At 38.8% G+C, this 22,822-nt stretch overlaps 1 protein-coding gene across 4 annotated transcripts in view; it reads left to right on the top strand.

The window, feature by feature from the left end:
- FLVCR1 (feline leukemia virus subgroup C cellular receptor 1) overlaps positions 1–22,268 on the top strand; it is a 29,146-nt gene extending 6,878 nt beyond the window's left edge. The window contains exons 3-10 of one of the 4 annotated variants that reach the window (XM_027565639.1): positions 5,755–5,895; positions 11,200–11,267; positions 11,938–12,041; positions 13,890–14,000; positions 14,520–14,625; positions 14,851–14,962; positions 19,292–19,359; positions 19,534–22,268. In XM_027565639.1, coding sequence (XP_027421440.1) covers positions 5,755–5,895; positions 11,200–11,267; positions 11,938–12,041; positions 13,890–14,000; positions 14,520–14,625; positions 14,851–14,962; positions 19,292–19,359; positions 19,534–19,608 — 785 coding nt within the window. In that variant the 3' untranslated portion in view covers positions 19,609–22,268. Of the gene's footprint in view, positions 1–5,754; positions 5,896–11,199; positions 11,568–11,937; positions 12,042–13,889; positions 14,001–14,519; positions 14,626–14,850; positions 14,963–17,552; positions 17,709–19,291; positions 19,360–19,533 lie in introns of those variants that run through there. The other 3 variants (XM_027565637.1, XM_027565638.1, XR_003515023.1) reach the window with 3 other exon arrangements.
- Positions 22,269–22,822: the final 554 nt, after the last annotated feature.

The raw sequence follows: 22,822 nt of genomic DNA, 5'->3' as shown, positions 1-22,822 counted from the left end.
CATGGGAAACAGTTTTGATTTCAGGGAAAAGAGTAGGTGAGGCTTACTTAAAGTAATACAGCTGCTAGCATGGCTTTTGGGCACTCAGTATATCGTAAATGGATTTGAAGAAGAAAGGAACTGTAAAGTTGAAAGGCTGTCTTTTAATCATTACAATTTATAGTTAAATTTCATTACAGCTGGAGTTTTAAATTTTATATATTAATTTTTACCATGGTTATAATAGTAATGAAAACCATAAGTTTTATGATCACCAGATTAAAAAATCCTCAGTTTTCAGAGAAAATTTATGTTTTAATAGAGATCGCCTTTAAAGGTGAACTGCTGGACCCAGGGAGAGGAAACTCAGCCCACGTACTTAATTTGCCTTAAAATAATGAACAAAATATTCTCTTGGTAGCATTTAAAGTATTCTGACATGTCCAGGCTACCTATGGTTGGTTTTTATGTTCCAGTTAGAAAGTGGCATGTTTGCTGTGTGCTGACTACTGAAAAAGGACAAATTATGCCTTGTAGTCTTTTGGCAGTCTAACAAAATTTTAAAAGACATCTATATTTTTTAAAAAACAAATACCTCTATCTACTTTTCTGGTATCCATATTTGATTTGCTAGATGAAATATGAAATATAGTTTATATATATTTTGCATAAATGGATCTTCCATTAGCAATAGGAACTATTAAAATATAAAATCCTCTTTCCTTTGATTGCTATGTATCTTTGCATAAATTCTGATTTTCCTTTTTTATTGTCCTCAGTTGCTTATTTCTTTGGAAGAAGTGAGAGTAATAGATTGTATATAAGATATCTCTAGATATAAAATCATATATATGACACATATGTATTTAAACATATATATATGAGATGCTACAAACACAAGATTTTTATTTGTCAAAGGAGTGGGACAAAAAATAATAATAGGTGTGACCATTGGCATATCACCCTGTGTTATTTAAGAAATTAAAAGAGAGCTATTCATGTATATAATTACTTATTTATATACTTATGGCTTATGAATAGACAGTGGAAGTGGGAGGGGAGAATGGGAAAAATTGGAATGGAAATGTAATAGGGAAAAAAAGCTCATTGTCAAGTTTTGTTTGGTGACCTTTAATCTTACGATACTAAACATAGTATATAAAAGCAAGATAATATTGAGTTGTATTATGCAAGTGTAGTTTAAAATTGTGACATTTAAATTTAAAAAATGTACCTGTTTTCCTTATTACTAAATAATTTCTGTTGAGGAAAATCTGGATTACTTTAAAAACCTCAATTCAGTCGCCCAGTCGCATCCGATTCTTTGCAACCCCATGAATTGCCTCACATCAGGCCTCCCTGTCCATCACCATCTCCTGGAGTTCACTCAGACTCATATCCATCGAGTCAGTGATGCCATCCAGCCATCTCATCCTCTGTCGTCCCCTTCTCCTCCTGCCCCCAATCCCTCCCATCATCAGAATCTTTTCCAATGAGTCAGCTCTTCACATGAGGTGGCCAAAGTACTGGAGTTTCAGCTTTAGCATCATTCCTCCCAAAGAACACCCAGGGTTGATCTCCTTTAGAATGGACTGGTTGGATCTCCTTGCAGTCCAAGGGACTCTCAAGAGTCTTCTCTAACACCACAGTTTAAAAACCTACTTTCTTAAAATTCCTCAATTATTGAGGCAATCCTACTTCCTTCTAAATTCTACCCATAAATACTTTGGAAACCAACCAAATCTTCTAAAATAATTTAGTTTTGCTGATGCTTTTCAGTAATGTGACATATACCAAATTGGTATTGAGCATTCTTCCTAAAATACTAACTTGAGGATTCATGCCATGTAATCCTATTACCCTTTGTAAGTGTAATCCATCTAGCATTTCTAAGAATTAATCCCAACTTCCACTGAATTTCATACTAATACCCCATTTTTATTGGGAGAACACTATTATAGTCTCTAACATTTGATTTATATGCCTTAAATATGTTTAAAAGCATACTAAATGGTATATTTCATTTAATGTTCGCAGCCCTAGAGGGGCAGTACTATATTATCATTTCTATTTTATAGATGAGGAAACTGGGTCACAGAATTTAAGTAAATTTAACTAACCCATGGTCACAGTAAGTAAATACTAAGGACAAAAATTTGAGCTTAGGCAGTCTAATTCCATTAATAAAATGTTACTTATGCAAACATATTTTAATTTTTACTTAGTCCAATTTTTTGTTTCAATTCAGATTCCTGTTGTGTAAGTGATAATGCCATTCTATTTGAAAGTTGTTCTTATGCAGATCGGTAAACTCTATCACTTAAGTATGTCAGTTAAAATCCTTATCATCCTGATTCACTGAAATGAATAGATGACAGAAATCAAAAGTTAACGGCAGTCAAAATATTTACTGTTAAAGTTTTAAAAAATATATAACATATATGCCTAATTTTACTTTTATTCTTATATTCAAGATATTTATATATTGGTTGCTATTATAAACTTCTAATAGAAATATATTTTATGTAGTCTATCAGAATTTCAAGTCCTGAGAAAAGTCTCTGGTTTTATTTTATTTTTAAAAATTATTTATTTATGGCCACGCTGCGCAGCATGCAGTATCTTAGTTCCCTAACCAGGGATCGAACCATTGCCCTCTGCAGTGGACGTGCCAAGTCCTAACCACTGGACTGCCAGGGAGTTCCCTGAAAATTCTGATTTTTAAAAATAAATATTCCTCAAAAGGACAGTGCTCAATAATTACAAAATTATTTTACATATTTTATATCATGTAATCCTCATACCAGCTTGTTGTTATTATCTCCATTTTATGGATGAGAAATCTATCTTAGCTGAGAAGCAGGAATTGATTTCTTCAGAGTCATATTATAAGTTGAGGCAGAGCCAGGATTAAAACCTGTGTTTGTCTTATAATAAGTTAATATGTGTGATGTCTGCTTGAATCACACAGGTACAAATAATGAAATCAAAAGATAATATAATCTTATTTCAAAAAATAGAAGCGGTCCTAAATACAGTAGATTTGTTACTTATTCATCAGGAGAAAAAGTTTGAATGTGTTGCCCGAAAACCCTTTGGCTACTTTCCATGCCTATTGCCAAGGGTGGAGAATAACTGTTTTATTAGTTAATTATTTTATTTGCACAACTTTTTGGTGGGGAGAAAGTAGAAGTCTATTTTTCAAAGGAGAAAGAAAAAGGCATATTTTATCTTTTGAAAGGAGCAGTGCAGCGTACAAAGGGTGACAGATCAATAGTTTTTTGATTCTTCTTTTTCTTCATAGACTGAAGCCTGACTTTACTTTCATGCACTGGAGAAGGCAGTGGCAACCCACTCCAGTGTTCTTGCTGGAGAATCCCAGGGACAGGGGAGCCTGGTGGGCTGCTGTCTTTGGGGTCGCACAGAGTTGGACACGACTGAAGCAACTTAGCAGCAGCAGCAGTAGATAAAGGCTTGATTTTGTCCAGGAGAGCAGGCAACTTCCTGAAACTAAGAGATAACCCTTGTGTTGAGAAAACAAGTCTAATGGAATTATAGACTACCAGAACTTGTTTTCATTTTGCATTTGAGTTCAAATCTGAGCCACTTAGACTTATTCTACCACAGTAAATAAAAAATCTTAGAGACTTAAGACTCACTGAACACCCATGACTACATCATAGGCATAATTTTTACATTCTGAAATGTTATTTTAAACCGTGTGAGTTCTGTTTTACCAATATTAATAAAAAGAGATATCTCCTGTCTTAACTAGGATGCAGTCTTTCAGGAAAGGACAGCAGACGTCTTCAGCAGTGCAGGGAGCAGATGGGGTGAAAAGAGGAGGAGGGATTGCAGCTACTTAAACGCTTTATGTCTACCAGTCCTCCAATGTAAGGGGTACTAAAAAGTAAATATTTATGAGTTATGTCGACTCTTGAATTAGTTGTAAGACCTATAATAATAGAAGTCTTTTAGCTTGATGTTTTCTTTGTATCATAATTAATCCATGGTTTGATGAGCAAAGAACTGTAATGTTTAAATTTTTTAGCAGCGGATAGAATTAGAGAATTAAAATATTGTATACAAATTTAAGAACAGTTTCTTTCTCTTGCAGTAATTTTCAAACTTGGCTGGGTGTTGAGTTTTGTGATACAGAGTCTAAGGTTCTGTTCTAGACATCCTGATTCATTGAGCCTTAGGTAGACTCTCAAAATCTGTATTTTTAAAAAATTTCTACATGATTACAATTGACAGCCAAGTCCATCAGATCTAACCCACTGTCAAACTGCACAGCAGGCCTTCTTTGTTGGAAGAAAGGAATAGTCACTATTTAAAGAGAAAGAGGAAGTTCTAATATTTTGGAAAGTATTACTTCATTCTCAATCCATCAGTGGCATCTAAGATGAAAAAGTTCTAGAGATCTTCTGTATAACAGTATGCCTGTAGTTAACAGTACTTATTATACACTTAAAAGTTTGCTAAGAGGGCAGATTTCAAGTTAAATATTCTTGTATCAGTAAAAAAATACCAGTGGCAAGTAACGTTGGTGGAAATTGAGACATGATTATGTGAAAACTATATAACCATGTTGATGCCTGCCAACATCATTGAGTGCCAACATCAGACCATTTTAGATTCAGTGAAATACAGCATTTCCCTTCTATTTTAATTTAAAATTTTGAGTCAATACCAAAACTAGATTTTAATTTCTGCTGTACCAGTCTTAGCAGATCAGCTCTTCTAGCAAAAAGTCTTGATTCCCAGCTAGCGAAACCCTACAGAAATCTCTCCTTTGCCATCTGTTGCAGGAAGTTGGTAGATCCTCCGTTGCTCAGCAAAAGGGCAGTCTCTAAATGTCTGGCTGAGCAGGTTGTGTGATCTAACTCCATAGAAATGAGCAGTACTAGAACTTAAGATCTCAGAAACCATGTGTCATACTTTTATGTCTCTCAGCTCTACCCCTGGATTTTCCATATGCAGCCAAGGTGGGTCAGCAAGCAGGGCCTAGCTCTGCTCCAATGAATCCTCTTTGACCCTTTCAGTTCTAGAAATGATAAACTTCTTATCAGGTTTCAGGAGAAAAGAGGTACTAACTCAAGCCAGTCCTCTAAAAGTTCAATAAGATATTGGCTTACTCATATCTAACCTTATCTCTCATTACAAATTGAACCAAATTTAGAAATAGAATACTTAACATAATAAAAATTAATCTTTCTTAACTAAAACTGGAATAATCCCTGGGCAAAGTTTAACATAGTATTATTGATGATTTTGTAGTTCACTTATGTGAATTGGCCAAATCTCTGAGTTTTAGTCAGTCTCAGAGGGTTGAGACGGAGAAGGCAATGGCACCCCACTCCAGTACTCTTGCCTGGAAAGTCTCATGGACCAAGGAGCCTGGTGGGCTGCAGTCCATGGGGTCGCTGAGAGTCAGACACGACTGAGCGACTTCACTTTCACTTTTCACTTTCATGCATTGGAGAAGGAAATGGCAACCTACTCCAGTGTTCTTGCCTGGAGAATCCCAGGGACGGGGGAGCCTGGTGGGCTGCCGTCTATGGGGTCGCACAGAGTCGGAAACGACTGAAGTGACTTAGCAGCAGTAGCAGAGGGTTGAAATGATAATACCAAACTATTCTTCACTTAGAAATTAGTGAAAATGAAAAGCCTTACCACAAAAGACTTTTACTACCTCTTTAAACTTAAACTAAATTTAGTCTGCTCACTAAGGAAGACGCATATATTGAATTTCCTTTTCATGTATATTTCCAGCATTCAAAGAAAAACCTCAATATCCACCAAGCCAGGCTCAAGCAGTTCTCCAAGACAGTCCACCCGGAGAGTACTCCTATGTGAAATCAATAAGGAACCTATTTAAAAACATTCCTTTTGTCCTTTTATTGATCAGTTATGGTAAGTGGTTTTCTTTTATTTTTGTTGATGTCTGTGTAAACCTTTGAGCATTGCAGATTCTTTTCCTTTAGTGGTTTGAGTTTTAATTAATGAGATAATGAAATAGGTTTATTGACTCTATAATAATAGCATAGTCATAAACTTAAATTTTGAACTGAAAGCAAAAACTTCAGAATGAGCTTTTTAACATGTTTTTAAAACAACAAAAACAAGTTATAGCTATTAAAGACAGAAGCACTTTCTTGTTTCATGAGTTCTCCCAGGGTATTTTTAGGTCCTTAATGAATTACAGTTCTGACTGCCATAAGGAAAATGTCATCAATAATTCCTGTCTTTGACCTTATGCAAGCTGTCATCTAACTGGAGTATTCTGTCAAAATCTCATCCTTCTAGATCTTTCAGCATAGCAGACAGATACTCCTCCTAACAGTGTAGCTTTGACTGTAGGCACCAACACATTTGTTCTGACTGTTTATTCCTTATTTCTTATATTAACACTGTTTGTTAGCCAGTACCCCCTATTTCCGTCTTACTTGCCTTCGGATGTTACTGTGATTGTCTTTATATTTTCAGGCATGTGGGGGGTGCACTAGAGGACAATTCACACAGTAGCTGAGGAGGAAGCATTGACAAAATATGGTGCCCATTGGTTAAAGACTCTTAGCCATCTGTGAGAAAAATAAACTTTCTGAACCTGACGAAGTTTGTCTACAAAAACCCTGTAGCAAACATCTTTCCAAAGACAGAAGCTCAGAAGCATTATTACCCTTGAGAATCAATAAGAAGTATCCCTTAGAACAAGGGTGCTTATTGTCACCACTTCTGCTCAGCATCCAACTGAAAGTCCTGGCTGGTCCAGTTACACAGGACCAATTAAAAGCACGTGAATTGGAAAGCAAAAAGGTGCTTTATTCACAGATACATGGCTGTGTACATCAGAGGTCAGCAAACTGTCTTACGAGCCAAATCTGGCCATTGCCTATTTTTATAAATAACATTTTATTTACTTACGTTTTTTCTACTATGGCTGCTTTTGAACTACGAGAGCAGCACCAAGTAGCCGCATCAGAGACTATACAGCCTGCAAAGCTAAAAGTATTTACTGTCTGTCCTGTTACAGAAAGTGTTTGCTAATCCCATGGTCTACAAACGAATGCAAGAGAACCTACATTCTCTGTTAGAATTAACGATATTAAATACCTAACAATGTGAAAGTATCAACTGCATTCCTATAAAAAGATAACTTTTTATAATAGCGGCCAGAGGTATAAGATGCCCGGGAATAAATCTACTAAAAAGAACTGTATGGAAATCAACTATGCTAGTGCTTGTGCTCTGGAGAAGGCGATGGCACCCCACTCCAGTACTCTTGCCTGGAAAATCCCATGGACGGAGGGGCCTGGTGGGCTGCAGTCCATGGGGTCACTAGGAGTTGGACATGACTGAGCGACTTCACTTTCACTTTTCACTTTCATGCATTGGAGAAGGAAATGGCAACCCACTCCAGTGTTCTTGCCTGGAGAATCCCAGGGAGGGGGAGCCTGGTGGGCTGCCGTCTCTGGGGTCACACAGAGTCGGACACGACTGAAGCGACTTAGCAGCAGCAGCAGCAGTGCTCGTGCTCAGTCGCTCGGTCGTGTCCAACTCTTTTCGACCCCATGGACTGTAGTCCGCCAGACTCCTCCGTCCATAGGATTCTCCAGGCAAGAATACTGGAGTGGGTTGCCATGCCCTCCTCCAGAGGATCTTCCCAACCCAGGGATCGAACCTGAGTTTCCTGTGTCTACTGAATTGGCAGGTGGGTTCTTTACCAGTGAGCCACCTGGGAAGCCCCCAAATCAGCTATACTTAAAAGACGAACTTTATAAATTGTAAAACACTGAAAGATGTAAGAGAAGGACTAAATTAAGTGGAGGGATAGACCATGTTTATGGAGGACTCAACATTGTAATAATGCCAGTTAACCTTACAGGACCACTGTGTTAACAAATGCCAGTTGTAGATTTGGGTTGATGGAAAGGTCAGACACATACAGAGGCTCTGGAAACTGAACAGAGTTTACTTGTTGAAGGAGTTAGCAAGAATGAGTTGGGAAACACTGTAGAGAGTTCAGATATTCCCTAGAACGGTTGGAGAAGCTTGTTGACTTGATGTTCATTGCCAAAGGGGTCATAATGTCTAAATGAGTAAGGGTCATATCCCACGTTTTAGAAGTGTACTTGTCTGCTCCATCCATGCCTAGTATTATGTAGAAAAGATTGGGGCAGACTTGCACATAGGATAGTCTGGCTAGGTACCACACTCCTAGGACAGGTTTTCAGTGGCCAAAACTCAAGAAACCAAGAAGACTGAGAAACTTTTTTTTTTTTGGCGTTGGGCTCTTTGGAGAAACTTAGCATCACTTATATCCCAACTGTAGCCACTTGCTATCTGAAACTCAGACAAGTGTCTCACTCCAGATTCAGGTAGCAATACTTGTTGCTATTGTAGTTCTTTATCCAGACTCTGGCTGTCCTCACTGAGTCTGGAGGAGTGAGGCCACCATAGGGTACTGTGCAGCAGAGTTCACTCAAGCCTCCGCACAGGCTCTTGTTTTCCTTGGCCTCCTCAGCCTAACCTGACTCTGTGCATTCCTGAACTCAATGGGAAGTGCGTAACAAAGGCTCGCCACCCAGGGGTTTTTGATAAGATCTCTGGACAAAGGCCTCATCTAGCAATCTCCAACTTAAAACTGGGTTTGAAATGGAACTTGGCTAATTGTAAGATTCCGGTGAAAGAAGTAAGGGCCAAGAGCAACAAAGATAGTTTTGATAAAGAATAAGGTGAGGAACTAATTCTCAGATATCAAGGTTTCTAGAGCTGTGGTAATGAGATGCCATGTATTAGTAAGGGATAGACGGTTAGTTAGACAGTCTCAAAGAGCTGGACACGACTGAGCGACTGAACTGAACTGAGACAGATCACTGGAACACAATAGAACCCAGGGGCCTACCCCTGTGTATCAGTTGGCATAGGCTAGGTTAGCAATGAAACCCCACCCAAAACAAAAAATCTTAATGGCCTACCACATCACATGGCACAGCCTGCCGATGCCGCATGTCCACTGTGAACAGACAGCGAATTACTCGGAGATCCAGGCTGATCTCAAAACGTGCTCCCACGATTACTAAGAAAAGGAGAACTAGTACTTTTGTTCACTTTTACAGTCATATGGCCGTGCCACTAAGAGCCTGCAAGAGGAAAAGCTAGAATATTTGCAAACAACAGAAGATCCCCTGGAGAAGGAAACTCAGTCCACTCCAGTATTCTTGCCTGGGAAATCCCACGGACAGAGGAGCCTGGCAGGCTATAGTCTATGGGCTATAGGCTATAGTCGTGGGGTCACAAAAGAGTCAGACACAACTTAGCGGCTGAACAACAGCAACGTGATGACTAGAGCATTATGCATATATGAAAACTTGACATTTGTAGACGAGAAACTACGTAGTAAATTGTCTTGGGACAATCGATTATCCATAGAGGAGAAATAATGTGAAGTTAGAACATGAATTGTGGATTAAAGACCAAAGGGTAAAAACCAGAACTTTAATGTTTTTTTTGTTTTTATTTTTTGGCTGTGAGGGCTGGCAGGTGGGATCTAAGTTTCCTAAACCAGTTTCCAAACCCACTCCTGCAGTCAAAATGTAGAGTCTTAAACACAGGGAAGTCGCCAGAACTTTAATGTTTTAGAAGCAAATATAGGAAACCATCTTTAGTATTCTTAAAAGAATTTTCTGATGCAAAAAAAAAAAAGCCCTAAATTTAAAAATTGATAAATATGATTAAATTATTTTGTAGAAAGACATGACATAAACCATGAGAAAATGTCTGCAATGCAATGCATATAACCAACAAAGGCTTTGCACCTACAATATAAGATTGACTCCTGCTAATCACTAAGAAAAGAGCAAACCATCCAGGAAAATCAGAGACATTTATATGTTTGTGTGTATATGTTGCTCATATATGATGCTCTGCCTTATTAGGAATCGAGGAAATGCAGATCAAAACCAGAGTGAGATACAATATCACACACATTTAAATTGGCAAAAAAAAAATTTTTTTTTAAAAATCTGACGAAGACAAATTTATCAAGAACTTAGAGTAAAGGAACTCTGTTGGTAGTATAAACTGGTACAACCATTTTGAAGAGCAGTTGGGCTATATCCAGAAAGTAGAAGTTTTACTTCTAGATTTTTGCTTAGAGAAACCCTTATATACATAAGAACAAAAGCAATATTTATTGCAATATTGTTTTAAATAGTGAAAAACTGGAAAAAGCCTTAAAGTATCTATTGACTTAGGACAAGAGATAGTTAAATTGAAGTTTATTTGCATAGTGGAGTATTATACACCAGAGAAAACTGATGAGGTAGAACTAAAAGTATCAACATGGATAAACCTCAAAACCATGATACTGAGTGATATGAGCAAATTGCAGATGGATACAATGCCATATTATTCATATAAAATTTAAATACAGGCAGAATAATTCTGTTGTTTATTGATATACATATGTTGTAATATCTGCAGTGATAAATATGATGGTCAGGGTAGGGATTACCTCTGAGGAAGAATAGGATTAAGGAAGATCTGCAAAAATGAATCTGAAGCAAAGATAGCAAAATGTTAACGTTTGTAAGACTGATGAGTAAGGGTATTTGTTATAGTCTCTGTACTATTTTGTATGCTTGAACTATTTAATAATAGAAAAATAATAAGCTTAAATTTCAGCTAGGTTAAGAGACTTAGACTTAACGTGATACAACACATATGAAGAAACTCCGTTATCCAAACCTATATATGCTTCCTGATAACCATCTGTTTTTAACTTTCCCTTCTAAAGTAGTCTTTAGTTGATGTTGTCTTCCTCATTTCCTCGTACGTCTTTGACGCAGGGGCGAGATGGCTGCAACAGGGGTTCTGGCCTAACGCTTTAGCATTCGTTAACTTGCCCAGGTGCTCAGGAAACAATCAGTTGCTTGATTGCTGTTACACAGTGTTATGCATGGGATTTCTGGCCCGTATGTCTGAATCTAAATAATAGTAAATGATGTAATGACAGAATTCTGCAATCGTACTCTCTCCTAAGCTTAGGTGTTAACGCTGCTCAGTCTGCATCTTGAAAGGGAATAGCGAGAGGTCTCAATTTTTTCTGTCAACTGTCTAAGAAGACATTGTATTTTCACAGTCATCCCAGAGTGCTCCATATCACTTTATAAACTAGTACATGGCACATTGATAGTTTTCTCTTTATTATTGTAGGTATCATGACTGGAGCATTTTATTCAGTCTCAACATTATTAAATCAAATGATACTGACACATTATGAGGTAAGCTTCTGTCAATATTGTGTTGCATGCCTGGCCAAGAACTTTTCTTCAGCAACATAATTCCTGTGAGCATGATCATGAGACCTAAAGATGTATGACCTTGTTGCTATAAAAGATTTATACTTGTTTCAGTTGAGATTACGTTTAATTCAATTTATAAAACAACACAGAAACCAGAAGTCATTACTGTTTTGACAATACCTCTGTCTTTTTCTTTATTCTTTTTTAAAGGGATAGTGTGACTGGTTATATGAGACAAGACCAAAAAAATGTAAAAGAAACCAACACAAATATAAAGAAGTAAATATCAAGCCCTGATCTCTCTTTCCTTTTGAAAAGAGAAAGCACTTCTATGTAAAAGCTATCAGATTAACTTTCTTTTCAGACACCTATGAATTACTTAAGAATTCTAACAAAAATCATTGTCCTTCTAACCATGGAGGATCAAGAAAAATTTCCTTTTTGATTTCTCCCATATGTCAGGTTTTGCTTTGTTTTTTTGCTTTAATATAGAATGTCCATTCACCCTAATACATGTACTGAATTCTTCATGTTATATTGTATGCTTAATTGTATCTGCTTATTTCCCTTGACATGAGAAGGCATGGGAATGTGAAGGATCTTTTTGAATTTGAGGTGTCTGATGAACTTCTTTTGAAAAAATTTTAAGGGAGAAGAAGTGAATGCTGGAAGGATTGGGCTAACACTAGTAGTAGCTGGAATGGTGGGATCTATTCTTTGTGGCTTATGGCTGGATTATACCAAAACATACAAGTAAGTGAAGCAGGCAGATGTGTGGTGTACAACCCAAGGTATTTTGGTTTTAAAGGAACCTTTACTTTTCATTCTAAGAAACTTAAAAAGTGTTATTATTACTAAAAGACTTACATTCTAGACACTCTTAGGTTCCCTTCACTTCTGAATGTTTCAGTGGTCTCTGTATTATCTTATTGGTCATATTTATTTCAACTTTGAGAACTTGGATACCTTATGAACTCTCCTCTCCTCTAATAATACTCAATGTATACCACTCCAGAAGAGATCAGTTCTATTTTAAAAGGAGCCCTTTCTGAGAAACATTTGACTTTTGATAGAGACTTTTATATTGCTGTTTTTTCATGTTTCAGTGGTCTCTGTATTATCTTATTGGTCATATTTATTTCAACTTTGAGAACTTGGATACCTTATGAACTCGCCTCTCCTCTAATAATACTCAATGTATACCACTCCAGAAGAGATCAGTTCTATTTTAAAAGGAGCCCTTTCTGAGAAACATTTGACTTTTGATAGAGACTTTTATATTGCTGTTTTTTCATGTTGTGAACTTAAAAACAAATAAAAAGTTTTTTCCTATCAAAAAATTATTGGTGAGCATAAGGCATTTTAATAAAAAGTTTTTGGCTAAAATGCCCTAAAAGTGTAATAACGCTTGACTGTAATACTGTAATAGATAATATGAAGATTTTATATTAATTGTGTATCTATATGGAACCAGAAAAATGCTAATACAAAAGAAAAAGTGAGTAATACCAACTGGGAGACTGAGAAAGGGGCTTTCCAAGGCAGCATCTTTTGCACTGGGCCTTAAAAGAACAGCTACATCTAAAAAAAAAAGTAGAAGAATAGCTGCATTTCTTAACAGACAGAAATTTCTCATGTGTTTGGGAGAAATGAATGAATGGAACTGTGAATGAATGAAGTAATGGAACTGTGTCCTCTACACCTCTCAAGGCCTAAGATACATTTGATAGATCTAATCTGTTTGATATTTGGTATCATTATCTAAGCTCTTTCAAAATACCTCTGATCTTAAAATGCTCCAAATAATTCTCACATGATTTAAAATAGCACTTACTGGGGCTTCATTGTAATGTAATGGTAGCTTAGCATGAAACCCATTAAATTTGTAGATGAAGAGAGTATGTATAAAGGATTTATATTTATCAATAGTCTTTGGTCCGTTTTATAATTAGGAAACGGCTTGGCGTACAGATGTTCTTTGTTGCCCTGGCTTTCTTCTCAGGGTAACTGCCGTTCACGCACCAAGCTCTGGTCATGTGCATCACTCTTAGCTAAGAATCGTGGGAAGCAATATTTGATCCCTATCCTTAGAACCTTTGTAGTCTAATTGGGAAAAATTAAGGTGTTCATGCATGTAAAGTTAAATAATCATATAACAGACTAAAACAGATGTCAAGTGTCAATCATGTACATAGAAAATGATTAGGGAGTTTGAAGAAAAGGAGAATCTCGTCAGCTGCAGTGGTTAGGAAAAGTATTACGGAAGAGGCAGACTTTGATCTGAATCTTGAAATACAGATAGGGCAGCATCCATATCCCGTTTGGTGCCATAAAAATGGTTTTTACCCTTATGGGTATTCCTTTGTCTGAGCATTGGATATAAGGTGACTTCTGTTGTTGGCTGCAAACTGAAACTTTTGAAACTTCAGTTTAGTCTTTCAAGTCCATGCCTGGTGGAACCATTTTCCATAGATAAGAAAGGGTAAGTCTTGAAATCTGAAGAATTTATTACCATATGGACAGAGCAGAATTAGCCACATGATTTTTATGTGCCTAAGAAAATCAGACAGAACACTAACAATTCTGTTGTTTTTGTTTTAGACACACTACTCTGACTGTTTACATTCTGTCTTTTGTTGGAATGGTTATCTTTACTTTCACACTGAACCTTGGACACATTATCATCGTCTTTGTCACTGGAGGGTTGCTTGGGTAAGCATCGCACGTGTTAAAGGGAATGAGAGTGTGCTGTTAGAATTCTGAAGCATTACTGCTGTGGCTTTTCATTTTTTACAGTTCATCCAAAAGTCCTTTAATATTTTAAACTTTAAAAAAGATCCCTCTTGTGCACATAAATGTATAATTCTTTAGAACTATAAAAAATAATTCAAAATTTTTTGCTATGCTGTAGGTGAAAAACGGATGAGCCTTACTTAACCTGAAGTCTCTTTACTTGGCTAGAAAGACAACTGACTTAGAAAACTAGGAGTATATTTTTCTCTGGAAGAAAATTAGAAATTGTTTTGCTTCCTAGTTCACGGTTTTGCTTCGCAGTTCTCCTGTCCTTGGATTAATTGGTGAATCATAATAGTGCCTTCCTTGCACACACCAACGTCAAAACTTTCACTTATCTGATAATTATAACAAGTCTGAGAAGTAAAGCAGTTGGATCAACAGGTGATATTGTCCTTCCAATGATTTCTTCTGTGATTTTGAATTTATTTTCTGTAGTTTCTTCATGACTGGTTACCTCCCCTTGGGTTTCGAATTTGCTGTTGAAATCACTTACCCTGAGTCTGAAGGGACTTCGTCCGGTCTTCTTAATGCTGCCGCACAGGTGAACCTCTGATTTCTCTTAAATCTGAGACTGTTAGTTTATCAAATATTCTAATGAATAATGAATTTGACTGTAGCTTTTGTTTTTAAAAATTCCACCTTTCAATGCATGTTTCTAGAAGCCAAATCATATGAATAAAATAGTTAAGAAAAGTTCTGGGGGAAATACTGTATTTGTTTTTAAAAGCAATCTTAATAATAAAATATTTCTCTTACTTGATTTTAGATATTTGGAATCTTATTCACACTGGCCCAAGGAAAGCTTACATCAGCGTATGGTCCTAGAACGGGGAACGTTTTCCTCTGTGTCTGGATATTTGGCGGCATCATTTTAACAGGTAGGTTCGGCGCACGCCTGCCGGAAGTACTTGTGTCACATCGTCTTCGTATGTTTAATTTCATTTCTGTTGCTTCTCAAGGCTTGGCAGAACTCAAGAAAAAAAAAAAGAAATAAGAGGCAGGATATTGTTTGCCTTCAGGAATATGAATCTGTGGATTCATTTTTGAGGTTTCAAATTCAGTACAGTTACCACGCCTGGAAAACAAACCATTGTAGCAGGTGTTAGCAAAGACTTGGAATGGACAGAACTGGCCTCAGGTTCAGCTTCTGCTGCTCGTTAGCTGTGTGATTGTAGACAAGCTACTCCACCTCTCTCATTCTCCTTTTCTTAATTATATTAACAGGATATTAAAAGCTTGCTTTTAGGGCTTGCTATGAGGACTAACTGAGATGGTTGATGAGAAGCTGCTGGCAGGGTCTGGCACCTAGGGCCTGTCTGATCATGCAGGCTGCCGTTGCAGCCCAGGCTCCCCGGGCTCAGCCCCACCTCCCCACATGTGCTCCCCCTGGGTTCCACGCCTGGTTGGGGAACTAAGATTTGACAAGCCAAGGGGCATGGCCCAAAGAAACAGAAGTGAGATGTGTATCAGTGCTTCCAGGCCCATGTTGGCCTCTAATGTTATTTGACTTTGTTAGTTTCTTTCTGCATTCCTTGTCTACATGAGAGACAGAGGCGATGGAGACGCAGAGAGGGATTGTTTTTTTTTTTTTTTGATCTCCTATAACTTAATTCAAGGATAGAATCTAACAGAAAGATGTGAATCAAGGCTTCTTTTTATATTTGTTGAACACCTGGTCATCCTTTTTGAAACCCCCAGTATGAGCTCTTAGCAGTGATAAGCACATACTTTGGAAATATGCAGCCACTTAAGGTCACTGACATTTATTCATTACACTCTAGGGACTGCGTGCACTGTTTCCTCAAAGGAGAAATCCTACCAAGGAAGCGTTTTCCCCTATTCTCTTCAGTTAGTAAAACGAAACACATAAAACTGAATGTTTTGTGACTGAACGTATGTAATGTGGTAGATAAACTGCCTTAACTACTGAGATGTCATAAGTAATTCCATATTGATTCTCAATTTCCAGGAGAGGAACACATAGGTATCAAATAGAGTGTTACTGTTGCACCAAAAAAGGCAACAGTTTTGTGTTCTCTATTCACTTTATCTTATAGTAAGATTCATAAATGTTAATTCAAACAGGTCAGGTACAGAAAATTAAGAAGTATAAAAAAAGATCTTTAAAATCAGTTTTACATTGACAGTTTTGTCATTTAAAAATGCTAATTAATGTCTCTCATGTGTTGAGTGTTTTACTAGAGAGTGTATGATGGATTTGTATCCAGTAGTCATTTGTACAGACAGAGGAAAGAGGGCTGAGAGATTGCTGAGGTGTGCTGAAGGTGATACCTTTTCTTTTTTATATTTTTTTCTGAGACTTGTTGGCAGGTCTTATTTTGACAGAGGAATTACCATTTAAATGCAGTGCATTCTGCTTTTCTAGTGTTAATTTTTCTCTGTGAAGCAGTATGCTTCACATATATATCCGCTCCTTAGCGGAGAAATGGTGATACAGGGACAGAATTCAGAGATATTTTAGAATCAAACCAGTAAGCCTCAACGGTTTGAAAGGATATGAAAAATGGGGGTTGGGAAGGGGGAAGCGGGCGACTTGCTTGGGCAATTGAATGGATGGTGGCTTTCCTGGTAGCTCAGACTGTTAAGAATCTGTCTGCCAAGGCTGGAGACCTAGGTTCGATTCTTGGGTGGGAAAGATCCCCTGGAGAAGGGAATGGCAACCTGCTCCAGTATTCTTGCCTGGAGAATCCCATGAACAGAGAAGCCTGGTATAGGCTATAGTCCATGGGGTCACAAAGAATCAGACATGACAGAGTGACTAACACTTTCACTTTCTCTGGTCCTACTTATTGAAACTGAAAATACAAAAAGGACAGGTATGGTGGGAAGATGGCAAGTTCTGTTCTGGACAGGTCGAGTATAAAATCCCGTGGGACATTCAGGTCCAAGGATAAATATATGATTAGACATATTGGTCTGAAATGTAAAAAAGATCAGGTCTGGAGGTACAGCACCCCACTCCAGTACTCTTGCCTGGAAAATCCCATGGGCAGAGGAGCCTGGTGGGCTGCCGTCTGTGAGGTCGCACAGAGTCGGACACGACTGAAGCGACTTAGCAGAAGCAGCAGCAGCACTGTTAATGTGGTAGTTAAAGCCACAGACTACACAAAGAGTGTAAAATAAGAAAAGGGGCAAATTGGTGGGTAGTTAAATAATCTAATTGGTCATAAAGCAAAGTCAAAATGAAAGGTAAAAGTAAAATCAGTCTTAAAAGTTAGACTACTTCTTCTTTAGAACTTTTTCTGTTACGGATAGCAACATTTTAGAAATTCAGACATTTACACAAAGATACTTGGATATATGTAATATGGCCTTTCTGACTGCATTTAAATGATTTTAAAGAAACTGCTGATGTAACAAGCTCCCAATTACAAGCAGCTTGATATTAGAACATCCTCTTGGGCTTCCCTGGTGGTCCAGTGGGTAAGAATCCGCCTGTCAATGCAGGAGACATGGATTCCACCCCTGATTTGGAAACACCTTACATGCCGCAGAGCAACTAAGCCCACGGACAACTACTGAGCCTGTGCTCTAGAGCCCATGAGGTGCGACTACGGAGCTGCGCGCCGCAACTACCGAAGCCCGCGTGCCCCAGAGCCCATGCTCTGCATCAAGAGAAGCCAGCTCAACGAGAAGCTCGCACGCCACAACAGAGACTTGCCCCCGCTTGGCTACAACTAGAGAAAGCCTGTGCACAGCAATGAAGATTTGGAGCAGCCAAAACTAAATAAATAAATCATTGTCTAAACTGCACCATTTCTCACATATTCAGGCCTTACCATCTCCAGCAGGATGAAAGCCTCTTGACCGGCTTTGCTGCCTCTAGCCTTGTTGCCGATCACACCCCCCCACACAGCTGCCAAACGGAGCTCCTCCCCAGTCACTCACGGCGTCGTCCTGCCACTGCCAACCCAGCCTCCTCTCTTGCTGTCTCCCGTCTCCCTCTTGTGCTTGATGCTCCGCTGATCAGACGACCACGGGTGCTGAGAATAGACCCCACTCTTCCTGTCCTGACCTCTTGGCGGGTACCGGCCTCCGCCTGCCTGAATGCCTTCTGCTCGGCGTGTACCGGCTTCCGCCTGCCTGGAGTGCCTTCTGCTCGGCGTGTACCGGCTTCCGCCTGCCTGGATGCCTTCTGCTCGGCGTGTACCGGCTTCCGCCTGCCTGGATGCCTTCTGCTCGGCGGGTACCGGCTTCCGCCTGCCTGGATGCCTTCTGCTCGGCGGGTACCGGCTTCCGCCTGCCTGGATGCCTTCTGCTCGGCGGGTACCGGCTTCCGCCTGCCTGGATGCCTTCTGCTCGGCGTGTACCGGCTTCCGCCTGCCTGGATGCCTTCTGCTCGGCGTGTACCGGCTTCCGCCTGCCTGGATGCCTTCTGCTCGGCGTGTACCGGCTTCCGCCTGCCTGATGCCTTCTGCTCGGCGTGTACCGGCTTCCGCCTGCCTGAATGCCTTCTGCTCGGCGTGTACCGGCTTCCGCCTGCCTGGAGTGCCTTCTGCTCTCCTCTTGTCTGCTTGACAAGTTCCCACTCATTTTTTCAAGTTTCAGTTCAAACGTGTCTCCTCTGATAAGCCTTTCCTTATTTCCTTCGGCTGACACAGACATTTTCCCCGCATGCTTCCACCGTATCCTGTCCATGCCTGCATTACTGGAGTTGTTGCACAACGTTAAAATTGTTTGCATGTCAGTGTTTCCCATAGATTGTTGTTGTTTAGTCACTCAGTTGTGTCTGACTCGTTTGCAACCCCGTGGACTGTAGCCCACCAGGCTCTGCTGTCATGGGATTTCCCAGGCAAGAATACTGGAACGGGTGCCATTCCTTTCTCCAGGGGATCTTCCCGACCCAGGGATCAAACCCACGTCTCCTGATTGCAGGCAGATTCTTTACCATCTGAGCCACCATAGAAGCCCTTCCCTAGATTAGAGGGTCCTTTAGGGGAAGAATTGCACTTTTCATCTTTGTGTCTTGGTTCTTAGCATCCTGTATTTGTTCACCAATGAATGACTTGCTAATTAAGTTAATGACTTAGGTAGTGTTCTTTTTTCAGGCTACAAGAATGTTATGGAATATTATGGTACTATAGTGTGCTACATTTGACAATATCAAAAAAGATTTTGCACTGCTTAGAAAAAAGTATATTTATACATACTCTGTGGTAACTTCATTGATCCTTCTCTATTTGCAGCATTAATCAAGTCAGATCTGAAAAGACACAATATAAATAAAGGAATTACAAATGGCGATATTAAAGCTGTAAGTAGTGAATGTTTTTATGATTATACTATTGAGAAATGTGTACATAGAGTAAGTGTAAACCCATCTATGTAATCAGCTTATTTTTTAATTCCTGAGTCAACTGTGGATCTGTCATAATGACATATGCCAGATACGTAATGTAAATTTTTTATCTTCTTTTTCTTTCTACAGGTACCAGTTGATAGCCCCACAGATCAAGAGTCAAAAACTGTCCTGATGTCCAAACAGTCAGAGTCAGCAATTTGACGTGAAAGGAAAAGTAACATCATGTGATAATTGAATAGTAAAGCCTGGTTTATAGGTTATGGAGAATGGACACTTACTTGAAAATTATTATGTGACTCCTAAATGCAGTTACTGTTTTTTTATTTAATTGTTAATTTAAAGTACTTTTGCTGACATTTTAACATAGAAAGTAGAAGCTTAGGAGGCTTTCTAAAATGATAATATGGAGGTCCATGCCCTTCAAATTGCATAAGAGTACATGCAACTTGTTTATTTAAATATGCTATCCAGTGGAACCAAGTGAACAATATATTACTAATTATCTCCCTTTCCATCCCTGATAGCTCAGTTGGTAAAGAATCCACCTGCAACGCAGGAGACCCTGGTTTGATTCCTGATCAGGAAGATCTGCTGGAGAAGGGATAGGCTACCCACTCCAATATCCTTGGGCTTCCCTTGTGGCTCTGGTAAAGAATCTGGTAAAGAATCTGCCTGCCCTGCAGGAGACCTGGGTTTGATCCCTGGGTTGGAATATCCCCTGGAGAAGGGAAAGCCTACCCACTCCAGTACTCTGACCTGGAGAATTCCATGGACTGTCCATGGAGTCGCAAAGAGTCAGACACGACTGAGCGACTTTCACTTCACTTCACTTGGCGTTGTTCATACCAGCTGTCTAAGCCCCTCAGTGTGAAACAGTATACCAATACGATACTTTTAACCCACCAACGGACACTATTGGGATGAGACTTTCAGATGACCTCTATGATTTTTCCCATTTCTTACCATTCTCATTAGAAACTGCTTTGTTACAGGTACTGTCCGTGGCCATAAAAACTCTTCAGTGCGTAGATGGAACTCATACCTTTGGTCTTAGGCTTGTGTTCTCGTTAAGCGAAGAAGCCCAGACACAGACTCGTTGTCCTGAGTTGGTCTCTGTGCTGCCTTCCCGGTCATTGTAAGAAAGTTAACACTATATTTACTATATTTTTTCACTCCAACTTGAAATTGAGTAGTTTTGTATCCATTGCCTTTTTTACTTTTTTTTTTCACCCTTCAGTATATAGCTTTCTGCTCAGAACATTTCACCTTGTGTTTCCTGGGCTTTTTCACGGTGTCTTGTATCACACCTTATACTTTGGCCTTGACGATTCCTGAGATAAGGAAATCTCTAATAACTTCAGGGAGACCGGGTGTTCCCAATTAGGGGGGACCCCTTGAAATGCTGTCTGTTCTGATTCTGCAACATGGTTTCTTCAGACCATTCTCCTCCGAGGAGTCCTGTGCCCATGTCTGTGCTCCCTCAGTGCGCTGGGCACGTGGACTCCTTTCTTCACCACGAATGTGCACAGGCTCCGACCTCCTGGAACAGCGTGCTGTTTTCTGTGCTCAGGGTAAGGAAAACAGGACCAAATGCGTTTCCACAGTGCCTACCACTGCGTTTTGTTTACAGTGAGAATCTCAATGTTGTTCACGTCCTGGCTCTCCAAGCTGATAGGGAACATCTTTAGAGTAATGACATTGAAACAGCCGTGATATTTGTATTATGTCCACATAAACACAAAAAGCCAATCAGGTATTCCCTTGAATACCCTTGAAGTGAATTAGCAATTAGCTATGTGCATTGCTTAATATTAAAATTATAGCAATCTCCATAACCAAACGACAGGAAATTATGTGGAATCTTACCCTGGAGAGCGTGTTACCAGAAGAACTTAGCTGGGAATCAGGAACTTCAGGTCTGTGTCCTGGTGGATCTGTTTCTAGCTTCCCTGTAAATCTCCAGGCAGCATTTTCCTCATCTGTATGTAATGAATGTAAAATCTGATCTCAAAGATCATTTTTTGAATCTTAAATGCACTCATCAGGGGACAGACCAAATCACTGTAGCACAGGAACTTAAATCTAGCTGGAGGAAAATTCCCTGGACAATTGAATAAACAACTGTGGTTGTTACCTTGTAGATACAGGGAATTTAATGTCTGTTTTCAGCCTTTTTGTTCAGTTGGTGATAGCTCAGGCAGATGATGCTGTATCATTAACTTCCCTAGATAATCACATCACAGATTTTATGGCCAAAAATATATTTTAAGGTCCCTCCTTTAAATGATTGTTTTTATTTTTAAACTGTCAATGTTGTTTCAAATAATCATGTCCTTGTCAAGTTCCTGAGGTTTTGAACAAATTACAGATAAAAGTTGGAATATTTTATTCCTGAAAAGTGTATATACATATATGTCATGTGTATTTGTCCTAGTTGATTAGAAAAAGAATGAAATATTACATGGCAGAACACAAAATGAATTGATAAGTTTTTTGTATTTTTAGTTAAATTTGTAATATGTCAGACAAGAATATCATACAATTCTATGTTGTATCTTTGAAAAATGGAGTTGGGTAACTCACTTGTGTACATTTTAATTGAGTGATTTGAGAAAGAAACTGGATGCTTTCAAACGTATTTTGAAATGTTCCAAATATAGCTTTTGCCTTTTGTGAATGTTGGAGAAATATCTTTAAAAATGTGTTTTAAAAATATGTGTAAACTAATAGAGTATTGCCAGAGAATGCCTGTCTGTCTTAAGTCATTTTTTATTTTCTAATTTCTGCTCTTTGTACTATTTAGCTATATGCTTGTTCTTCAGTATTTCAGACTTCAGATAAATTTATTTTTTTAATGTTAATTTTGTATGGCTTTTTTTTTTAATTCGATACTTCAGTACACTTGGGGAATAGAAAAAAGGTTATAAGATTTCAGAATGGCCCAAGAGAGAAGTGGTTTGTGGATTACCAGGTAATAAATCTCACCAGGGGCAGGGGCAGGGTCAGGGTCAGAGCTGAGCCACAGAGGAGCCAGGGCTCAGTCTCCCCACAACTTGCTTTGGTGTCTGCCCCTCACTGGCCAGTCTGGCGGCCCTGCTGTGAGCCATCATGGACACTCCACCTAAGCTCCAGACTGTTCTCTGCCTTTTTTATCCTGCTAGGATGTGCTTGTGTGAGACCTTATAGCCTAGAAATAAAAACAATTTACAAGTTTCTTCACTGAAAATACATGTTCATGCTTCATAACATTAAATGAGATAATACATGAAAAGCATTTAGAATTAAGGTTGATACAGTCAACACTCAAAAAGTTGGGTATTATTTTAATGCATTAATGACTGCTAACTAGCAGCAGTTGCTGCTTACATGTATTTAGATTTGAAGAGAGGCATTCAGGTGACTTACATCAAAAGAA

The sequence above is a fragment of the Bos indicus x Bos taurus genome, chromosome 16 (assembly GCF_003369695.1).
Source record: "Bos indicus x Bos taurus breed Angus x Brahman F1 hybrid chromosome 16, Bos_hybrid_MaternalHap_v2.0, whole genome shotgun sequence".
Lineage (NCBI taxonomy): Eukaryota > Metazoa > Chordata > Mammalia > Artiodactyla > Bovidae > Bos > Bos indicus x Bos taurus.
Note: the sequence above shows the minus strand (reverse complement) of the source record. Positions and strands in the feature narration are given on the sequence as shown.